A 22,148-nucleotide genomic window follows, 5' to 3' on the forward strand; every position below is an offset into this window, starting at 1 on the left:
CTAAACATTCTGCGGCCGTTCACTTGCCGTAGTTTATGCCGAGGACCGCTAGGCCAATGAAAAATGTACATTCTGGTGCCGCGCGTCGGCCGTTCTCCTGTATGGCTATATGAACACATGCGATGGCTATATGAACACTATTTAGCCTCAAGTTTCCCTTTCGAGGGAAGTTTGAGATTTTTATTCATGTTTCCGGGTAACATTGACGGTTCTAAACTATTTTGGCTGCCACCTAGTCCTCTTGTTCAACCAACTCTCGAAAAACAGCCGCGTGGAGCCTTCGGCGGAAAAGTGAGTGAAAAGTAAATGAAAAAAAGAATATGTGACGCACACGGTACTTCTATGTTTTGTAGTCCAGTGGTTGACAGAATACCTTCTGGTGAGGTAAAAGCATTATTGCAACGATGAAAGTTAGGTCACCGACCAAGCCAAAAAACCCGTTTAACGTTTCGGCCCTCCTACGGGTACGTTGTTAAGAATCTAGTGATTGTGACCAAAGTACTCGTAGGGGTACCGAAACGTCAAACGGCTTTTTTGACTTGGTCAGTGACTACATTTCATCGTTGCAATCACGTTTTTTTTCTAATTTAATTTTTATGGCTTGTTTAAAGAGACGTTGCCGTACTCATTCTGCCAGAGCCGATAGTCAAATGTTAGGGAACATAGCTAGTAGCTGTTCAGTATTAACTGATAGTTTTCCGTCATCAAAGCCGTGATTAATGGCGTTTCACTTGACGATAGTTTTACATTCACGAAGGCTGATGTCCTCTCTGTGGATAACCTCCAAGGAAACCTATCATAACAGTGCGCCAACCTCACGTTCCTCGTAAACGCTATCAAGAAACGTGAAATTTTAAGAGAAACTCCAAATAGGAAATATCTATATGCACCGAAGAAAATCGCCGCGGTTTCTGAAGCACCAAGAAAACGCACATTGGAAGTTACAGTACTTCTTGGACAAGAACGACAAATTTTCTGTCTTTAAAGAAGTTGCAGGAGTCCTTGCTGGTCCGCTCTTCAGAATTCCAGTGTAGGTTAAGCCATCGAATGGTCCCAAGTACAGCTAAGTTCCAGCAATATTTGTCATCGTTCAGCCTTCCGTTAAAGCTGGCGAGCTCATACTCAGTGACTAGAAGGACCTTCTTGAATCTACAAATCTGGAGGTGGTAGGAGTTCGGTATTGTGTCCCCAATTTTTATAGTGATTAACAAACTACGCTCAGGGAGCCCTCCACACAGATTTGTTGAGGCATGCGCCGTCGCATCCTAGTTTCTACAAGCACACTAAAATCCAACTCTATTTCCAACACAGCGGCTCCGCATCCAACCCGCCTTCTTCATCAGCACTTCTATATTGAAGACCCTACGACGAAACATTACTGCTCAGCTGCATATCCCTGGGCCTTAAAATTCACACTGCCGGCGGGTTTCAAATGCGCTGTTAAATAAAAAATATGTACCGCTGCTAAACACGTTTTGAAAATGTCCTTCATATGTGTGGAAGTGTATTTAACATTTTTGAGACGTCTATTATGTACAATTTCGGTCATATCATTGCATATCAAAACTGCCAGGAATGTGCCTGCAGTCTTCATTATGGAACATGTAAAGTTCTGAATAAATTGTGACTGTCTTGCGTTTGTAATTCGTACTTGTTTTCGTTGTGTCGTACTTTAGTTGTGTTGGGCAGACATAAAGTAACGCTTTTTAACTAATCAGTGTGCATTTTCACGCTTAGTTCCCTGTATGTGACGCTCGAGCAATCGAAAGTGATTGTTGAACACGAATGATAGCTGTGCACGTATTGAATATTGGCAACTGAAGGCCGTAGACCAGTAGTTATATGGGGCCATTAGTCGAACGGCTATATAAACTGTTGGCTCCTTTGTGCCATCATAAACAGTAACATTTTTTATGTTTTCGTTTCGTAAGCACAGGTCACAAACGCCTTCATGTGAAATTATTTGTGAGTATGTAAACACATAGTGCATATATATACGACATTAGAGGCCTAAAACGACATTTTTCCAGCGTGTTTGTGGCCCCTAAAGTGCGTTTGTAGTGCCTTAAAATCCGGCCTCTACATATGAGAGATCTACTGACGTCTGGCCGTTGGAATTGAGCCACTGCTATGCTCGAGTGCGAGGCTGTGGAAAATTGGCTGGTTTGAAGCTTATAAGCGGAAGAACCCGCAGAAGGTGTATTCGCATCTTTCCCCGCAATTTAAATACTATTCTAGGCCGAAAGAGTGTCCATCGGGCACTCCACCAACAATAGTGGCCTTTTGGCAGGGCTGAGAAAAAGTTAGGCACTATAAAAACGTGTCTATCGGTGCAAATATTTCATCTGTTTACCATCGCCTTTTTCGTTTTCCCATACAGTAATGCGCTTTTATCCGTTGCTATGACTACGATTGTTGGCCGATCACCCATACAGTCTCTGCAAAACGATGTCACCGTAAACAAGCTTCGTCTCTATGTATTGCTGTTATATTACGCCTGTATATCCCAGTGTATTCGTATATTTTATTGTCGAAAGCCACCTCACATTTACTACGTCCACTTTGTAAAATTTGGAGACAGGGGTAGACCGTGGGCCACCGCTTGCTGGGTGAACTCGCCTTCCGAAATCCAGCGGTTTTCATTACAGAACCAAGTTTCCCCAACTTGATTTTAATTTTTTTATGCAATCCTCCCCATCGGAAATCTGTGCTTCCACCGGTGAGTCGAGCAAGCTGTTGCTGTATTTTTGAGCAATTGCGTTTTCCTCACTTTTGCAATAAAACAGGATAAGGTGTGCGGACATACCCTTCAGCATTTACTTTACGTGATTAAGCAGCCACTCCACTTTCTTTACTTCAGCTCAAACTGAACTTCACTCTGTTGGACGCGGAAAGCGTACAATATCATTAGCTTCTCAGTTGCATTAGCTTATTTTGTGCAGTTCCGATGTCATTCTTTATTGTCCTACCCATCCTATTAGGTACGGGTATTTACTTCACGGCCAATACATACACACAGTTGAAAGGAATACCCTTGGTATTCCTTCAAGTTTGGGCTTTTTAATGAGCTCAGCTTACGATGACGGGCTTGTGAAACCAGTGATCCTAAAATGACTTGAATAATATTTACATATAATATTTACAATGCGTGTAGTAAGTTATGTATAACGTTTGTGCTTATGTATAACGTATAACGTTGTGCTTATGTATAAAAGTCCTATGTATAACGTTTGTGCTGCGGGAGCTCTTTAGGGGTCACTTTCCTTCGGAACTTTCAAATATTGAGTGCCAAACACGAGCTTCTCAGTATACTTTTTTGAACCATAAAACCTACAGTGAATCGTAGACTTGCCTAATACCGGCAGGCAATGTTCTAGCAGAAATTATCCGCAGCTAGAAAGTCAGTTTGAAGGTCCATGGTTTTCCTCTCACGGACGCTATGAGCATGTTTTTTCTTGTTTTAACGCTTTTTGTCGTACTTCCACAAAATATCTTTATTTTATTTATTTCTATATTTACCTACTTACCTGTTTATTTATTTATTTATTTATTTTCACATGACCCGTGAAACGAGGATTATCTCAGAAGGAGAAAACAGTGTGATTGATACACATGTTCCTCAAGCAAGAGATAATAAATTTAAGTCTTACAGATCACACATTGGGACGCGTCTACCAATGCATGCGAAATCAGGATAGGCAGGCAAAGTTGACCCAACTTGTCTTGGGGTTGCAGGTTTCAACTCTGAATGTTTGTATTTTTAGAGATGTAAAGTGATAACAACCGATCATTTTTTTCACGCTAACATATCATTTCAAAGAAGTGTGTTAAAGGGAAATCTTCAAAGCAACTAGCACTTCATAAAAACCAAAAAAAGTCTCTACGATAGACCACACAAGCAGTTGACAAGTCATGCATCAACATTTTTTTATACTGCGTGTAATTTATTTTTTAGTAATTGCGAAGATAGATCAATTCATGGCCTGCCGGTGATGTATACGTCAATTATGGCTGTTCCACTCCTCCCCAGCAAGGAATAAACATGAGTTTTGGAGCAATCGTTAAGGAATGGGTATACAATTATAGTTAACGAGTGTTTCTATACAGCTTCTGGGGTTAACAAAGTGGGCCTTAAAAGCCACTGTTCTTGAGTACTTTTCGCTTTCCACCTAAACAAATGCGTCCTTCTGATAGACACAAAACGCTGCACTAAACATCTTGAAATAGCGCCGACTACACTGTGACACAAGAAAATTGATAGAGAACAGCGCTGTCCCGTGCTTATTTGCTTCTTTCTGTGCTGTAAAGTACGCGCTATTTTAAGATGTTTATCAGTCACTAGTAGCCAGCACAACTCATGATTCTTCCCTCTCCTAAGCTGGATTTTGTTAGCCCGTATTATAAACCAGGTGGTCCTTTACCTAAGTCTAGGCCTTATCCTAATATTTATGTTTCTGTGAGTGGGAGTGCATAAGATGCGCACACAAACAGTGATCACAGCGTGAAGGGGTGCATCCAGAAAATGTTTGTGCGAAAGCTCGAAATATCCACTTGGAGAGGATTTGTTCTATGTGAAAACGATAGGTACCTATTTCACGGGTATTTCCTGATAATGGTGGTCACCTACATTCCATTATGATTATTCTTTATTTTTAGCAACCACTTCTCATCTTGAGTTGGTATCCTAAATACTGACACGGTCTTGACTCATTAAATGGGTTTATTTAGAGTAATGAGATCCAGGCCCGGCCGAGTGTGCAGATCGCGAAGCGGACGGCACAGTCACCACCTCAACCTCCTATTCTACTCATACACTGTGCGCTTAGCCAATCCCTTTCAGTTATAAACCTGGGACAACATCCCTCGTATAAACTGCTCTGTAACAATATTCTATAGACCACTGGAGTGTGTCACCGAAATATATCTACATTGTCATATTTCGCACGTTTTAACTACGAAAATACAAAATGGTGCACAACCTTTTCAGTATGCGATAGAGATTAAGCTATGCTTTGATTAAAATTAAGTATGCTCTGTTTTCAAAAAAAGGAATTCTGTATTTAGATTTACCGAGTTTGGGTTGAACTAGTGCGCGAGCGCTAGAATCACTATACATCGGCAATGTTGTACCAGCTCACGCAAACTCACTCACAAATACAATTTTGGACCACACCTCACTCAAACTCAGAGTCATTTCTGACCAAGTCATGTACGTTCAGTTAAATCCAAATCCTACAGCGAGTGCAAAACTCAGGACTCACGACTCGCTCGGGATCAGAAATCATCGGTCTCAGACCTGAAAGGGACTCAGAAGTCAATTGAGCTCAGAACTCAAAATGGATTCCGTACTAACTCGGGCAAGAAGCTCAAAATGAACTTATAGCTCACTCGTGCTCACAACTCAAAACGGATTTAGACCTCGCTTTGTCTCCGAACCCAAAATGGACTCATAACTGAGTAGGGCTCAAAATTCAAAATAGTCTCGGAACTCACTTGGGTTGATAACTCAAAACGGAATCAGATGGATTCAGAATTTATCTGGATTCTAGTGTTGGAAAAGTCACTCCGTTTCAAGAAATGTGCGGGCGCATATACGTCTGTTTAATATCTCGCGATTGGCAAGAAAGACATGAACTCGTAACTCCAGCGGCGTTTGAAACAAATCTTGGATTGGCCGTGAAGACCAGTGCTGTTTAAAGCTGTTTATCCTTAGCTGTTAATCTTAATCCCCCCAAAACACCTTGTCGCAACGCCAACTGTTCCCTGGAGTTTGTGAGGTACGATCCGTCCATGGGACTGTCTTTGCTTTTGTTTACATGCTTGCTTGATTATAAAGACCTGAACCTGGGAAGGCTGTCGCTGCTATACCAGAGAATAGCGCCACCCCTGGAAGAAATGGCGAACATGCAGTGGATTGGCATGGCGTGTCAATGTGCAGCGCGCCTGTTTTTGTGCTGTTTAAATGGGCAACCGTTTGAAAACTGTCATGGTTTTAGTCATTTGATAGGCCCAACTTGTTATTTCGGGAATGAAGTCTGGTTGAAGCACATGAGCCACGAGGTAGTCAGGGATCATCAGAGATTGGGTTAGACTTCAACATGAAGGCGTTTGGGTGTTTGGAGTAGCAAATTGAAATACCTGATGAGGGGAATCACGTGGGGTGTGACGCAGTGATGGTGAGTCACAGGTTCGATTCAAATTCATAATGATGCCGCTAGAGTATGTGAGGTATGGAACGAAAGCCTTGATTATGGGAATCATGTGGGACAGTTAAAAAAATTACTTCCTAGTTTAGTCACTACACAGTCGTTGTTATTCATAGATTGGGTTAAAATTCAATATGGTGCCGCTAGGGCGTGTGGATATCAAATAGAAGATCGCTATAAGGGGGATCACGTCGGAATAATAAAAAATTGATTCCTGATTTTAATTATGAGACCGTTATGCTGAGCCATACTATTGAATAAAATGCAAAACGAAGCCTTGAGTGTATGGGGTATCAAAGTGAAGGCATAGATGAGAGCGATTACGTGGGAAGATAAAAATTGCTGCCAGAATATATTTCTAACAAAGCCATGATAAGTCATAGATTGGTTTAACATTGATAATGATTCCGCTGAAGTGCGTGCGGTACCCAGCTAACTGTCTTGATGAGGGCAATCACATTGGACAAAAGCAAAATCCTTCCTGGTTAAAATTGGGAAATCTTCATGGTGGCTCGTAGAGTGGAATAAAAATCATAGCCTTGTGCCGTTAGGGCCACATGCCATTATACTGAAGACCGCGACCAACAAAACGTGTGAGACAATATCTGGGACAAAAGTGCTTCAAGGCCATAATAAAGACGAAGTTATGATAAGCCGTGCATTGAATTACACTTTATTGTAATGTGCTTTTAGGGGGCGTGGGGAAGGTCTCGATTATAGAAATCACGTGGAAAAAAAACTGATTCTTGGTTTTAATTATTATACAGTAATGGTGATTCAACTGCTATTGTGTTCACATTCAAATGGTGTATTAGGCCCTCTGGGGTATCAAATTGGAGGTCTTGATGAGCGTGATGACATGAAGCAAACAGAAAAGTGCTTGGCTATCAACATGGGACTTTAGTTTATGCGATACACCCAGAACTCTTGAACTCTTCCGGCGTAAACACCTGTACTGAAAATACAATCCGAACACTCCTTCACATGGTGCTGGACTCTCCAACACCCCCAAGGCAGCTTCGTGGCAAGTACGAACTGTTCTGCTACCCTGAAAGGTCGTGTTATCTAACCCGACTCTGGATGACCTGCTTTCGCTAACAACCAGGGTGGCGCGGGCATTTGGATACCACGGCCTCTTGGACTGAGGAAGCAGGCCAGGAAATGCAAAGCACCTGATGGGCTCTGGCTGTCGGCTTCTCCTGTCGTCGTCATCTCCTAATATAAGCACATGCAGCACCATACTCAACATGCCTTACTGGCGGTAGTATTTAGCTAGCTCCGGTAGGAATAATTGTCTGAACGAAATTGCAGAAACCCAGAATATATAATAAGAAAAATCGAAAAAAAAGAAACGCACTTCAAAACCAGCCAACGCTGAGGCAATCGAAACTCATTTTCTCTCTACCAGTGATCTGTGCAGGGTAAATAAATCTCCAGAACACACGAGCTGCTAGTCCACTCGGAACAACAAGCGCATATGCCATTCTAAAAGAGCCGCTGCAATCGACAACTTCAACACTCATGAAGGCCGGGGTTAAAATAGAGTTCCCTCGTGAATGAATATTGGACGACCATCAGCGTCTGCTCGCTTCCGTCGTGAGGGCAACGTTCCATCACCATTTTGTGGACTAGCCGCATGAGGGCGCCCAGGGACTTGTTGTAAGCGTGCTTACTGAACACTTCCCAGACAGCTGATAGAAATGGGAATTCTATGCGCTGTTTCTTCACCGCGGCGAATGGGGGAATCGTGGTGTAGGCGATGCACATATCCCTCGGTAGAATGGCCTGGGCGGCGGAGAGATCCCCTGAGGCTGCTGGAGCCTTGTCATCAGTTGTGCTGCCGCCGTCGCTTTCGTTGTCAAGCTCGGCTGCACAGAAGCATACCAATAAAACTTGTGAACGTGGCTCCGTCTGCCGTAAATGCCGGATTGAGGTTATATGGAGAATATAAGATAGAGTGCCTTTGTGTAATAACAGTAATCCGTTGCTTAAACTCGTCTTCTCTTCTACCACCATATATAATAAAGACTACTAGCTACTCTCTTGGTTGTTTCCGGTTCACGTTGTAGATTTGCCCCACAACATGCAACAAATTGCTCGAATTTTGAATATCTCGTTCTTAACAATTCCAAATTGATGATGGGAGCCAAAACATTTTCCCAGAAGTTCCCCGTTGGTTTATTCCGTACAGGGGTGAAATGCTTTTGTCATTTCAAACCATAAAACGCATTGTCCCATGCACACAAGTTTTAAGCTTTAAGTAAAAACAAAATAGCCGAACTTATTTTCAGTGCCACTTAATATTTCTTAGGCCTCTAAGTTACGCAACACGTGTGCATTTCCTGTCATTTGTATTAAGCACTTTGGAAATAAAATCGGACTCCTTCAGAAATGTTTTCCTAAACAAGGCACCTGAAGCAATTTTTAAGTAGAATATTATCTCGGAAGTAAATATTGCGATTTAACAAAAGCGAACTTTCGAAATTTTTCTTTTGTTTGCACTGTATTAACTGGCAAACCTTTAAAAACTGGAAAATAAAAAACCATCACACCTTTTATGGTTCATTTAATCTAGAAAGCAGTGTTTATTGTATAAATCCCGGAAAAAGAAAAAAAAATACCGTGCGACATTAACGGTGGCGGCTACAAATAACATCAGCGACGCGTATTGAAGGTGTGATGTGATTGTACCCGCTGCAGTGGCTCAGTGCTTAAGGCGCCGTGCAGCTGATCCTAAGGACGCGATATCGATTCCCGGATGCGCCGGCCGCTTTCTCGTGGAGGTGACATGCGAAAGCATGTATGTATCGGATATTTTGGACCATGTTGAAGATCTCCAGGTCGTCAAAACTATCTCAGACCCGTCCACTAGGGCGTGCGTCGTCGCCTGGGTAGCGCCGGGAGCGTTAAACGCCCCAATCAATCAATCTATGTGATTGTGCGCTGTCTACGATTGGAATTCAAAAAAGTTTCGGTTTTTATTCTGTAAAACAACATGATTGGAATCAGACGTTATTGTTGTTTGGGCATTCTCCATATATAAAAATCAGCATACCGCGATTCTTCGAATTTGCACATCGTAGATTGCGTCGGGGAGACCTTTTAGAACTGCTTAGGATCGTAATATAACTAGCCGAGGTGCAAGCAGAGGCTGAATGCCGTTCGCGGCATCGGAGACGCTCAGCTGCAAGGCACTTCGCCCACAATTTTGGAGCTTGTCGTCCGCGTTCCGGTGTCATTAGAGACGTGTTAGCACCAGGACGAGAGTAGCCTGTTTCGGTAATGTGCCCGCAGAAGTTGGCACATATGTGGATATGTGAACACCGCGCCAAGGCAAACAGGCCAGCGCATCAGTGTCTATCTGAACGCAGTCCACCGGGTTGCCTGTGGATCAAGAAAGGTTGCAGCACATAATGGTAGATTCAGTATAGAAAACATTACACAAATACAAAAACTCAACTCTCAAAAAACATGCCCTACGGGGGATTCCAACCTGCTCGTTGGGAACAAAAAATCCAGTGCTCAAAAACCACTCTGCATAACTCAGGCGCCCTCGGGGATAGATTTATCACTGTTTATTTCTTGTTTTAGCATCCCCAGCTTCTTAGACGACTATTCTTTCAATAATGCTTGTAATGCAAGGGTGAACCGTATTCCCAGAAATGTTGTTTCTAGCGACTGAATTTCTCAGACAGAAAATGCAATCGCAAATGTTTGTTCGCACAGCTGATGCTTTGCGGGTTTACCCAGCGCGAAACGTGCTTCCCATACATTTGTATCACTTTGTACAATAAAAGGTCCCGGTGATTATAAATCATTAGTAATTATTATTTCGCTAACCCTTCTTCCACCATTACTCTCCTTCGGTTTACTGCGAGCGTACCAGTCAGCGAAGCGTCCCATGTGCACTTGTGTAAAGCTATGTTAATTTAAAGTCTACTAAGCTTGATACAGTCAAGAAACTAACAAAATAAAGCCCAACACTTCCAAGCACAAATTGTGTCTTGGCTTAGTTTTGAACTAGCGAACGAAGTGTGACAACCAGCTGGCACCCCCCCCCCCCCCACCTCTTTACGGATTGCGGAAGGGTCAGCGAGCCGCGCAGTGCCGCAATCACGCCGTGCTTCCTAGAGAAATTGTTACACGAAACCTCGTAGTAAATCGGCGAGGACGGCACACACAGGAGGGAAGCACTGTTGAATACAGTTTTCTACTAAGGAAAGTAGCAACAACGCACCTAGAGTGGTCAGAACATACGCTAGGGACTCCAGACTACAATATGGGGAAGTAATCCCACAATGTTTACAAATCACTTCAGTGCCACATTACGATATAAATTACGTAATTGCGTTTTGTACTTCTTGTTACAATTTAACTGCAGAGGTAAGCGTTAAGGAATGTAGGTACTGGAAGTAGCCTAAGTTTGCTATGATGACATAATACAACTTTCGTTTGGCTAGTAGAAACGACTGCAGTTGTTCAATGGGATACCCTGGATGTTAACGGAAACATTCAGGGACTAGTCTCAATATGGACCACTCAGGTCTATTTACAGGCAGTAGATCTGTAGAAGGTCAGTTGAACCTGCAGCGTGACCCATGTAAAACAACAGACGGTGATGAAAAGCTGCACTTCGTCGCTCAGTTCCCCCTAACTTGACCTCTGAACGTCTACTGAACTACTCAGCATTACAGGGATAAAACCAGTCCGAAGGAGGAACAGTGAAAACACAGGTTCGTCGTACTTCGTAGTTGTGTACTTTTTAGCACTCTCAGCTTTAATCTCTATTGCACCAATAAGCGCAACAGCATATTCAACCTAATTCTTCATTGGCAGGAGTGGTAATAGGGTGGGGGACATCTTTTCCAAACTTCAAGGGCTAAACTAGTGATTTGAACCCTTCAGTTTTCTTTTTTTTTTCGCTGACAGCTCGAAGAGTCTCTCTGTATTGCTTTTGTGCGGGTAGTAAAGAAATGGCGTCGCAATATGTAGCGTAAGCTACTAAAACTGTTACAGGATGTCACAGTTCGCATTATCTGTTTTCTGTAAAACACACTATTGTCTGGCCTGGTCGCAGACGCGGGGAGGGGGTCTTCCTGTTTCAGCTTCAACTTCAGTCGTTTACTAAAGACAGCCACTGTTTTTGCTGTCACCTTGTAAGTCGACGTGGCCATTCCGGTGGTGGCTTTGTTGGAACTGTTCCGGCATAGCTGATACCCCGCATATGCACAAGAAACATTGCAGACACTTCATAGTGTTCTGTCATTATTAAAACAGGCGCGTGCTTTCCTGGGGTGGTGCCTTTCGGAGTTTCATTTTCTAGAATTACCCTTTAAACCAAGGCAAAGTTCGCTGACAATAATAGTTGCTTCCTGGCCCGTTGCAGCAGACAGTTATTAAACTGCACGACTTCTAAAGGCTTGGGAGCGGGGAAAAGGGGGGATTGACACACTGGGTGTGACAGGAGGTCCACCTGCACGCACGGCGCAAGTGACTAGCACTGACGCCTGTCGTATTTCCGTAAGTAAACGGATCTACGAACATCTAAATGTTGAACGATACAGGGTGCATGAAAGAAATTTATACTATTGCACTCTTTCCTCATAATAGATGAGCGCAGTGGCTTATCTAGTAGTGTTCCTCCTTCGAATAACCGTTTTGATAAAATGAAACCTGTTTTAAAGTATGCACGTAGGCCAATATATATTAATAGAGCTTTTTGGTTGACAAACCGGTCTATCTGGAAATGCGTTATTTTCCGACAGAACGCTATTAGTTCTACTAAGAAAGTTTCGGTTTAAAATATCCATTAACCCACCAAATTATATTTAGGAGGCTTTCCCCCCTCCGAAAAGCGGCGCTTGGTGGCGTAGTGTTAGCAGTGCACCCGGGCCCTACTACTCGAAATATCTGCAAGAGGAGATGCACTAATAAAGGTTCAGGGGTTCGTTTCGCTGCGCATTGTTATCAGCGCAGCAGTTATCAGCATGATGCATCATATCAAAATTTGCGAATCACCACTGCGTAATAAAAAGCCTCCTGCCTACAATATCTTGGTATATAAAAAATATTTTCTTGACACCGACAGCAGAAAATGTATTGCAGCGCTGAAAAACTCTCCTCCGCCGAGTTACGCCGTTCGAATCACAACGACGGCAGCATGTTTTGGGGCACGGCCCAATGCGACCAGCTGGTAGTGATCACTCCACCGACATCACTGGCTGCCGTTAAAGCGCAAAGTTCTCGAGCTGCACTTGAAAATGTGTGACGAGATTTTCCGATTCACCGGGATGCTGTGAGCTACCCGGACAGGTACGGTAGGCGTAGGGAGAATTAGAAATCTTTGGAAGACATCAGTGCAATGTAACTAGGACGATTGTGCGTACCGAAGAAAAATCCCGGAAATATTGAGCGCCCAAAGGGAAGATTATTTGCAATCCACGTTGTACCATACCCAAAAAAGACGATGGGTACGTAATCTAAACTAGGTATCGTTACGGTAACTACGCATGCTTGTTCGTAGCCAAAACTCTGCAAGTTAGGACCGCTCCTTTACAAATGCTTGGCCGCATATCTTTGCCTAGGTTACAGCGTTTCGATAGTACTGACTCTTCCAATGTGTATGGTTCTTTACACGGAAATCTTTCATACTCTTTGTAATTAAGCTGAGTGGCAAAAACGTAAGGTGGCTTGATATCCTAAAGAAAAGGAATAAAAATAGTTGAGGGAATGACTGATAATGGCTTTCATGGTAATATTGAATCAAGGGGTTATCTCTTTTATACTCTAACAATGACTACCGGAATCATAATGAGCTATATACAGCAATTCAAAACGCTTGTCTAGCGTAAATTACGTAAAGTGTCAGCTTTTCTTTGTGCAACAGATGACCAATTCTTTATTCTTTCACCGCCATAGTTTCCGCAACTGTGTCCATTCACTATCCAGGGTGACTTTCGTCTTCATCCCGCAAATTTTAGGCCTTCGGTGCTTCTTTCAAGGTGGTTTTTGGAACAATAAATTGATTCTGATTTGGATTTTCATTACATATTCTTATCGTTCGTTCAAGTTCACCTTCCCGGGCTGTTGTGCTGTTGAGTCACAGGTAGCTGAGTGAAGGAGTTCACCGCATAAAGGGCCGCCAGTTTCTAAGAAGTGCCCCCCATGTCTGCAATATTATTTGTTCGATCGAAAACCCCCGCTTGATGTCCACCACACAAACCGCTTTGAAGGCAGTTGTGCAATAGTTAGAAGACAGAACTGCACAATAACCGGTGCTTTTGAGAAAGGCAGAGTTTCAGAGAATCTCGGCATAAACCGGGTTTCCCACACTCGCCGTAAAATCTTGGCGGCGGAGGGATTGTGACATGTGGATGCAAATGAAAAGAAAACGAACAATTTTAGATGCGAAGCATCTTATGCTCGGGGCTGTGTCGCTCTCTCTTTCGTCCGCCGTCCTCGCTCCACTGCGCATGTTCGGCTCGTCTCGTGCCAGCCCAGGCAGACACCGGCAACACTGCCGTTCCAGGAGCCCTCTCCACGCTCCACTGCGCATGCTCAACTCGTCTCGTGCTGCCCCAGGAAGACAACGGCAACACTCTCGCTCCTGGAGCTTTTAAAGGGCATAGAGTTTCTTACAGTATACACTAGAGAGAAATCTGGCGCAAGCGTCAATGGTGCTCACATCAAGGCCGCCTGTGTTGTCATGGGCCGCCATTATACATCGTGCTCGACTTATTTTAATATTGGCTTGGATTGAAACGTTTTAGTGACCGCGAATTTAAACAAAGTGCCACAAAAACACGAAGAATAGTGTGCAATTACGTAAGCGAAAATAAAACAGGCTGTTTTAAAGCTAAGGAAAACAGAAGTAAAGCGTATTTTTGCCGGAACGGTTGTGCATTCCGCAGGCCAATGTTGTAGATACGAATAAGGTTAATATTTGCGGGGGGGGGGGGGGGGGGACTCATTAGAGACTTCGATTTTAATAATTTTGCCTGTATTGCAAATAATAAGTTGGTTTAAGAGTTTGGAAAGTGTTTTGAGCGTGCCTAATAAAACGTTGCCTTCGTGGTGAACCGGTTCACCGACCACCAACTAGTTTAACAAGAAAAAAGAAAACGTGGCGTTAAACAGTCGTGCACGATGACACGATAAGACGCCTACAAGAGCCAGTATCTGTCGTATCCGCGTGGTCGTATCTTGTCTTCGTCGAAGTACGTTTTCTTTCTTCTTTTCGTCGGCTACAAATTTGCCGTGGCATATTACCCGCTCAGTCATGCGTCCTTCGACTGGGGCATGAGCAATGTCAGGTGAGATCATCCGCTATCTGCTGTTTAATCGAACACGGGTGCCACAGAACAGGGAGGATTTCGGCTTTCTTGTAGCTCGTAAATGTGTTAATGCTTAGTGAAGGAAGGAAATCCCCAAAACAGCTTAAGAATTCCATTGTCATGCCAAGCCCAAGCCAAAAAGGGGGGTCTTCCTGTACACCCACACGACGAGAGTATCCGCTCTAGTATACTTACTAAGAAACTCTATGTTAAAGGAGCCATGAAGAGAAAATACAAGTTTGTTTAATTTGAAAGAGCTAGGATTCAGTATCTCACTCAGCTCCATTAGAGCCAAAAAAGATGTTTTTTTAACGAAAAAAAAGCAAGAAGTATTTAAAAACTTTCAAATTTTGCGCCACGGTGACGTGTTATGAGCAAGAATGACGTCATACGGACCAACAATAAAATATAATTTTCAGTGCGTTAACTGCACGTTAGCATTCAAGTGATGCAGTCAAATGGAACTAGAGGCCCCATTACAGACGTCCAGTCATGTGTCGTCGCGACAGGTCAGTTAGGCGGCCGCCAATCGCACAAACAAGGTTCCGTGACGTCATAGAAAAGTTGCGGGAAATCGCCTAGGGGGTCGCCACGGCTTCACACGTTTTCTTTAATATCTCCATTATTTGTTCGAAGATTGCGATGATATTGGTATCATTGTTATCGGGACTAAGCATTCTTTCTGATAAACCGGACTTGTATTTTGTCTTCATGGCTCCTTTAAAGGGGAAGCGTGCTCGTCTCATGCCGGCCCAAGAAGACACCAGCAGCACTGTCGCTCCAGAAGCCATCTCATGGAAGGGGCTATGTCCCTCCCATGTTGTTGCGCCGTCCACACCCCCCCTGCTCATGCGCGTCTTTCCTCAATTCTCCTTTCCTCCAGCTGTATAAAAGCAGGTGCGCGTGCTGCACGGCGTTCAGTCTGCTTTGAGACACCGCCTGCGCCGGTTCAGCTCCGGTTTGGAACCTACACGGAATCCCCATGATGCTTCGCATAATCCTCATGGTTCCCCACAAGAAGATTGGGTAATTTTGTTGAGGCTGCAATCAAACCTGAGCCCCTCGCGTTATTAAACCGGCGCCTATGCACTTCAGCTATCAATTCTTATTTTTCTTTTTTGACTATTAAGCTATCACCGCATTGCGATCGTATCGCATTTTGTTTGGGCTTGTAGTGCGGACGTTGACTTTTTGACTTGGTTGCGCGTTTTAGTGCCTACACAGGCGAATCCCATTGAGAGGTATTTGGAAGCCCGCTAACAAAACAATCCGCGACTGGCATTCATCAATAACTTACAGCGGCAAAGTCGGGAATAATTGGGAGGTGCAACATTCGGGTCTCCGACGGAGGGAGAGGGCCGTCAGGTCTGCTGTTTCTCCAGCGTTGTACCGCTGGAGCGAAGTCGGCCAATCTCTTTTAATTTGCAGTACTTCCCTACAAACTTTGCATACTTCTAGTTGGAGCGTTATATCAGCCTTTTGCTCGAACTTTTTCATTTTAACAGTTTCTGCCGTTGATACCAGGTAATGCGATCACGTGAGTATGGCCGTTAAAATAAATGATGCTCGGGATTACGTTGTTGGAATCCTCCATCCGCTACCAGGTATAAACTGTTCTCGATATTTTGAACCCTCTTTGCGGGTTTCGAAATACACCAGTGATTATTGAAAGTTCGCAGAAGGGTTTCAGGATTTTCAGGCGAATTTCGTAGGGCTGGGGATAGGATTGCTATATTTTATTGGGATTTCAAGTTTTCTAGCTTTATATCCTTTTGCTAATGACAACTCTTGTTAAATAACCCTCTGTATACTCTTTCGCTTATTTAACTTGAAATTGTGATTTGGCTCAATTTTTCATTTTCCTGTGGCTGCTAGCCGTCCCCTATCAGCCGTGCTGATAAAGCGTCCACAAAAATACTTCATCCCTTCAACCCCAAAGCTACGGCTGAGGCAGCCTAGCTCGAAAGGTTCCACTTAGACTAAAATATGGAGCCGAGGCTACTGAAATGTGTAGGGGAGGACAATGGTATTGACGCGGATACGACAGAAATGATACGCATTCTGAGCCGGTGCCCCGCATGCGCAGGGAAGATAGTTCTACGTTCTGTCAACGGTATCAAGCACAAGAGACACAGTCGCCCATTGGCCCGCAACTGATGCCATCAAAGCAAGTTCGACTCAAGCGAACTCCAAATGCTCTCAAATTTCGTAAATTTCGATGCCCATCCACACCGGTCGCAATGAGGCGCGCCTCAGTCGAGGGCTCCTAATAATTTCGACCACCTGGTGATCTTTAAAGTCCCATGACATCTGTATAGTGGCGTTTTTTCTGTCTACGTCATTCAGAAAACAGGTGGCCACCAGGAATCAAACCCGCAAACTTAGCCTCAGCAGTGCAACGCCATGCCCACTGAGCCACCCCGGGTTGTTTTCTACCGGGACTGATACCGGCGTCAACATTTCATGAGCAAATAAAAAAGGGGGCAAAAGCAAACCTTTGGCGCATCGTGCCCAAGGGGCTCAATTCGCGAGAAATAGCAGAACTGGCGTCCTCCACCCCTTTTGTCGGAGATCTAGATGTCGGACCTTACATGGATTTCCGAATTTTCACTGAACGTTCTCTGTCCCTGGCAGGCCGCGATCGTGTAGTCCGCAGGCTTTCATTTCTCTCCCAAAGTGGACCGCGTTCGCTCATGCTAGAGCCGACGGCAACGGAATTCGCGAACTCGGCGTCTGTGGCGTGATTTCGTCGTGTGTGCTCCTCCGCTAAGGCGGGAACTCACGTTAACTTGTAGCAGCCCCGAATGTCGGCTTCTGAAGGAGGCGAGAGAGGAGACGTGCTAATTGTTTGCAGTTTAAAGACAGGACAGTTTACTTTCCAAAGATGTGTGCGCCGAGAGCTTTCCCCGACGGGGGAAAGAAGGGGAACCTCCGCGTACTTCAAAAGAGAGAGTAAAAATTCCCCCCAAGCGAGCAGACGACAACCGCGCCAGGACTAACGCCAGGAGTCAGCTGGACAGCAAGTTAAGCGCTCCCCCCGAAAGCCCACCATTGAAGAGCGCGGGAGAAGGACCCTCAGCCGCGGGGGGGCCCTCGCCAATATGCGTCTTCAACAAAGCTGCACTGACGTCGAGCCGGCAGCCGACAGGGGAGAAAGGAATGCGATCGGGTGCTGAGCGACTTCCGCTACAGAGGCTCCTCACTAGATTGTGGAGCCTCTAAAGAAAGGCAGCAGTTACCGGCTGAATGGCGAAAGGTCAGAGTCCACTGGTTATCACTGAAAACGTACGTGAGAGGGTGCATGAACATAAACCTCAATATGAATACCTTACCCCTAGATATTAAAACATCACTTACACTTAATGAAATGAAAAACAAGCTAAAAATATACAATGTCCAATGACTAGCCAGTTTTTGTCCTTCCATTTATGTTGTGTTTTGCTGTTATGCACTTATTTATTGTTTTATGTTTTCATAAAGTGTATTACCTTGATAACTTTTGTATGATATTTCATACTTGCATCCCTGTTTTATTAGCTTGTACCCACTGTTACTGATGTTCTCTTTTTCTCTGTCTATCTGCTGCGTTTATTAAACTTTTTTTTAACTTTTACATTGCACAGGAGGTCCCCTTACAGTCTTCGACTATGGGACCTCCTTCTGCATATTTTGCCCGTGTTATGTATTTTTTGTAATAATAAACGGAATGATGGATTGATTGATGAGCATGCTTAGCGCGGACGACGGCGACTCCTCGTTTGCCCTGCACGTCTATTGCGATGGTCTTGTTATTGCGTCCCAAAACATTGAAAGGGCCGTCGCACGGCGGAGTGAGGAGCGGCTTCGTTGCGTCGTGTCGCATGAACATATGTGTAGCTAAGTCCATGTCGGGAAAAGTAAAACCTTTCTGTTGAATGCGATGTGATGTGCTGTTGCCTGAGTTGCGCAAGCTATGGGCGCAGCTTCTCGATGTGGTCGGAGGCTGCTCGAGCGGAAAGTGTCTGGTAGGAAAATAATTTTTCCGGAAGCCGCACTGTTGAGCCGTACACCATTAGCGCTGCGCTGAAGCCGAGATCTCCCTTCACTGTTGAGAGTAGGCCAAGAAGAAGAGCGTGAGCTTTTCCACCCAGTGCTGGTGATCGAGTATCGCTGTAAGTGCAGCTTTGTGTTGTCTGTGCAAGCACTCCAGCATTCCGTTGCTGGCGGGGTGGTAGGCGGTTGTATGCTGCAGCCTCGTGCCGAGGAGGGTCGAAAGCACGGAAAACAGGTTGCTCTGGAACTGCGGTTCCCGGTCAGTGGTTATGCGGGTGGGGCAGCCAAAGCGAGACACCCATGACTGAATAAACGCCTGCGCGACGGTCTCATCTGATATGTCCGGAATTGGTATAACTTCGGGCCATCAGCTGTATCTATCGATGCATGTAACCAGGTACCTGAAACCTTGGAAGGGCCGTAGCGGTCCCACCAGGTCGAGGTGAACGTGGTCAAACCGCGACTCAGGAGCCCGAAATTTCTGTAGTGCAGCCCGAGTGTCGAGTCACTTTCACTTGCTGACGCGTTTCACATGTCCGAGCCCAACGTCGCACGTTCGCGTTGATGCCGGGGCAAACGAAGCGCTCCGTTATCAGCCGCCGGGTGGCGCGGACACCTGGGTGGCTGATGGAGTGGAAAGTGCTGAATACCACTCGACGAAAATTCAGTGGGACTAAAGGCGTGGTGTTGCCTGGGAGGTATCGCAGGTTATCGTGCCCTGGACGTAGGGAAGTGCTACCTCCGAAAGAACGAGTGAAGATCCCCCACCTTTGAGTCTCGTTACATCAGTGTCCTCCCGCTGAGCCACGGTCATTTCCTACTAGTCCATAACTTTTGTGCCAGAAGCTATCACACGACACAAGGCGTCGGCTGCTTCGTTTTGGACTCTAGGAATTTGGCGGATGTCTGTAGAAAGCTGCGAAAAGAATTAAAGCTGAATGATTTCCCCTTTCTGAGTAGCAGGAACTGCTGATGTTGAATACGTAGGTGAACAGCTTGTGTCTTGTCAAGATGTAGAACTCACGACCATCGACGAAGTAGCGTAAATGCTTAATGGAACAATAGATTCCGAGCCTCTCCCTTCGGAACGTGCTTTACGGTACTTCTGCATGCTTCAGGTCTTTCGAAAAGAAGCCCAGTGGCTTCCACTGTGCACACTCCTGGTGCTGCAGCACTGCTCCGACCGATGTGAAGGAGGCGTACACCATGAGGTCTGTAGGGGCGGCAGGCAGTGGATGGGGGACAAGGGTAGCCTCGGCCAGTTCGTCCTTAGCTTTTTGGAAAGTGGTCTGTTGTTAGTCAGACCAACAAAATTCTGGGGCGTTGAGGTAGTCTCGCCGCAGCAGGTCGGTCAACGGCTGGAGTACTTGAGCACAAGATGGAATGAAGCGCCTGTGGAAACTTAAGAGCACGCGGAACTCTCTCAGCTTGCTGAAAGATGTTGGAACAGGAAACGTCTTTACGTATTTCACTTTCGATTCCAATGCCATAATGCCTTCAGCAGTGATGTGGTGGCCAAGAAAGTTGAGAGCCTCTACACCAAACACAACTTTTGAGGTTTCAACACGAGACCGCGCTCATCCAGATGCTGGAAGAGCTGGGGGGAGGGGCTGTGCGTGCTCGCTAGGCGCTCTGCTGCCACCAAAATGTCATCCAGGTGGATAAAGACGAAAAGAACACCCGGGTGATTTCATCTATTAACATTTAAAAGGTCTGTTCTGCATTCTCAAGCCGTAGGGCATACGAACAAACTCAAGCAGGCCTAATGGAGTCGTTATGGCTGTTTGTGGTATGTCCTCCGGTTCGACGGTGATTTGGTGGTATCCCGCTGCGAGGTCGATTTTGCTGTATATTTTAGTACCTGCCTGGCGCGAACTAAAATCGCGAATGTGTGGCAGAAGATACTGGTCCTGGCGTTGTTGATGCGTTCAGGGCTCAGTAGTCACCACATGGGCGCAAGTCGTTCCCGCCGTCTTTAGGCACCATGTGCAGCGGGGATGAATGGTTGCTAGACGAAGGGCGAATAATTCCCAGCTGCTGCAAATGCTCGAACTCACTCCGTGCAGCTTGAAGGCTGTGGCTGGACAGCCGTCGTGTCCGGTCGGTGACTGGCGGCCCGGTGCTGACGATGTGGTGAGTCACGTTATGTTTCACCGGCTGTTCCGTCTAACTCAAACACCAACAGGACTGGCACTTTTACAGGAGCTCAAAATGTCAATTGCTCAAACCACGGACAGAAAACCTCTTCCCCATAATTGGCGTCAATCCATTCGTATCCGCCCTCTTCCCAAAAATATGCATCCCACTTTGCACTCCGGTCGTCGACACGCCCGTAGCCAAGCCCAAGAACGAATCTACGGAAAAAATCCTAACGTTTTGTACACAGATGCCAGCCCTTACTCCAATCCGTCCCATTACTTAGCCGTAGCAACCACTAAAGACAAGATCATCACCTGCGCCTCAATCAAGACCACATCTACCTGGGCCGCGGAAGAATTTGCTGTGGCCCTCGCCATCACTCAAACACCCGCCACAATTCTAATTACTGACTGTCAAGCCGTCTGTCGCAGCTTTTTATCGGGTTACGTGGCCTCAACTACGTGGAACCTCCTGGCTCAACACGCCCCCAACAGGAAGATCGACATTGTGTGGACCCCGGGACACTCCTCACTAACGGGCAATAATTTTGCCCATAGACAAGCCTGCGAACTCTCCTCCCAGGCCTCTGAGGAACCACCAAGTCTCGTTCCCCTGCTCACATTTCAAGACATCACCCAACATTACCGCACATCAAGACAACATTTTCCCCCTCCTCACCCACATCTTACTAAAACAGAAGAAGTAATACTCCGGAGGCTTCAAACAAACACCTTTCCTCACCCAACTTGGCTACATCGGATGTACCCCACCCAATACTCTGCCACATGTAAATTCTGCCCTAACCCATGTAGCCTCATACACATGATCTTGGGGTGCGCACACAACCCAACCCTCCCTCCTTTACCCACTTTCCTTCCCCTTCCTGAGCTGTGGGAGAACCTGACGACCAGCGCCAGCTTGGATGCACAGCAACTCCTGGTGTCCAGGGCTGAGACAGCAAGGTCGTCCCATGGTCTCCTGGACTGAGGAGCCACTCCCACATCACCTGGCTCACAATAAAGTTTTTCCTCCTCCTCCTTCTCCTCCTCCGTATTGCGGGGTTTGGTGAGAGAATGGAAGTCGGCCAGGACGTTGTGGTAGGCAGATACTGGCTGGAAGGCGCAGATTCAAGATGAGCAGATTTTGAACTCCAAACGAAGTACTTTCAGCGTTGTGTTGTTATCTTTGAGGCAACGGTCACGTACGCTTCACATCCAGGTTGAAGTGGCTGAGAACGTCGGCTCCGAGTATGGCGAAATTAACCTTCACCACAACGAAGACCCAGCGAAACAGGCGCCTGAGTCCGACGTCTATTGTCAGCGAGCAGACGCCGTGCGTAGCGAAGGCAGTGCTCTTCACCACCTTCAGCGACGATGTTATTGCAACGTCGGGAATCTTCGGGGGTTGCTGTGACAATGGAGATTTCGGCTCCTGTGTC

The 22,148-nt window shown here is 45.6% G+C and overlaps 1 protein-coding gene across 3 annotated transcripts in view; it reads right to left on the bottom strand.

The window, feature by feature from the left end:
• Positions 1 to 6,863: 6,863 nt before the first annotated feature.
• LOC144147096 (uncharacterized) overlaps positions 6,864 to 22,148 on the bottom strand; it is a 393,394-nt gene continuing 378,109 nt past the window's right edge. For all 3 annotated transcript variants that reach the window (XM_077679154.1, XM_077679153.1, XM_077679155.1), the window contains one exon: positions 6,864 to 8,074. In XM_077679154.1, coding sequence (XP_077535280.1) covers positions 7,719 to 8,074 — 356 coding nt within the window. In that variant the 3' untranslated portion in view covers positions 6,864 to 7,718. The remainder of the gene's footprint in view (positions 8,075 to 22,148) is intronic.

The sequence above is a fragment of the Haemaphysalis longicornis genome, unplaced genomic scaffold, assembly GCF_048455015.1.
Source record: "Haemaphysalis longicornis isolate Haplotype H1 unplaced genomic scaffold, Haemaphysalis longicornis Haplotype H1 scaffold_7, whole genome shotgun sequence".
NCBI lineage: Eukaryota > Metazoa > Arthropoda > Arachnida > Ixodida > Ixodidae > Haemaphysalis > Haemaphysalis longicornis.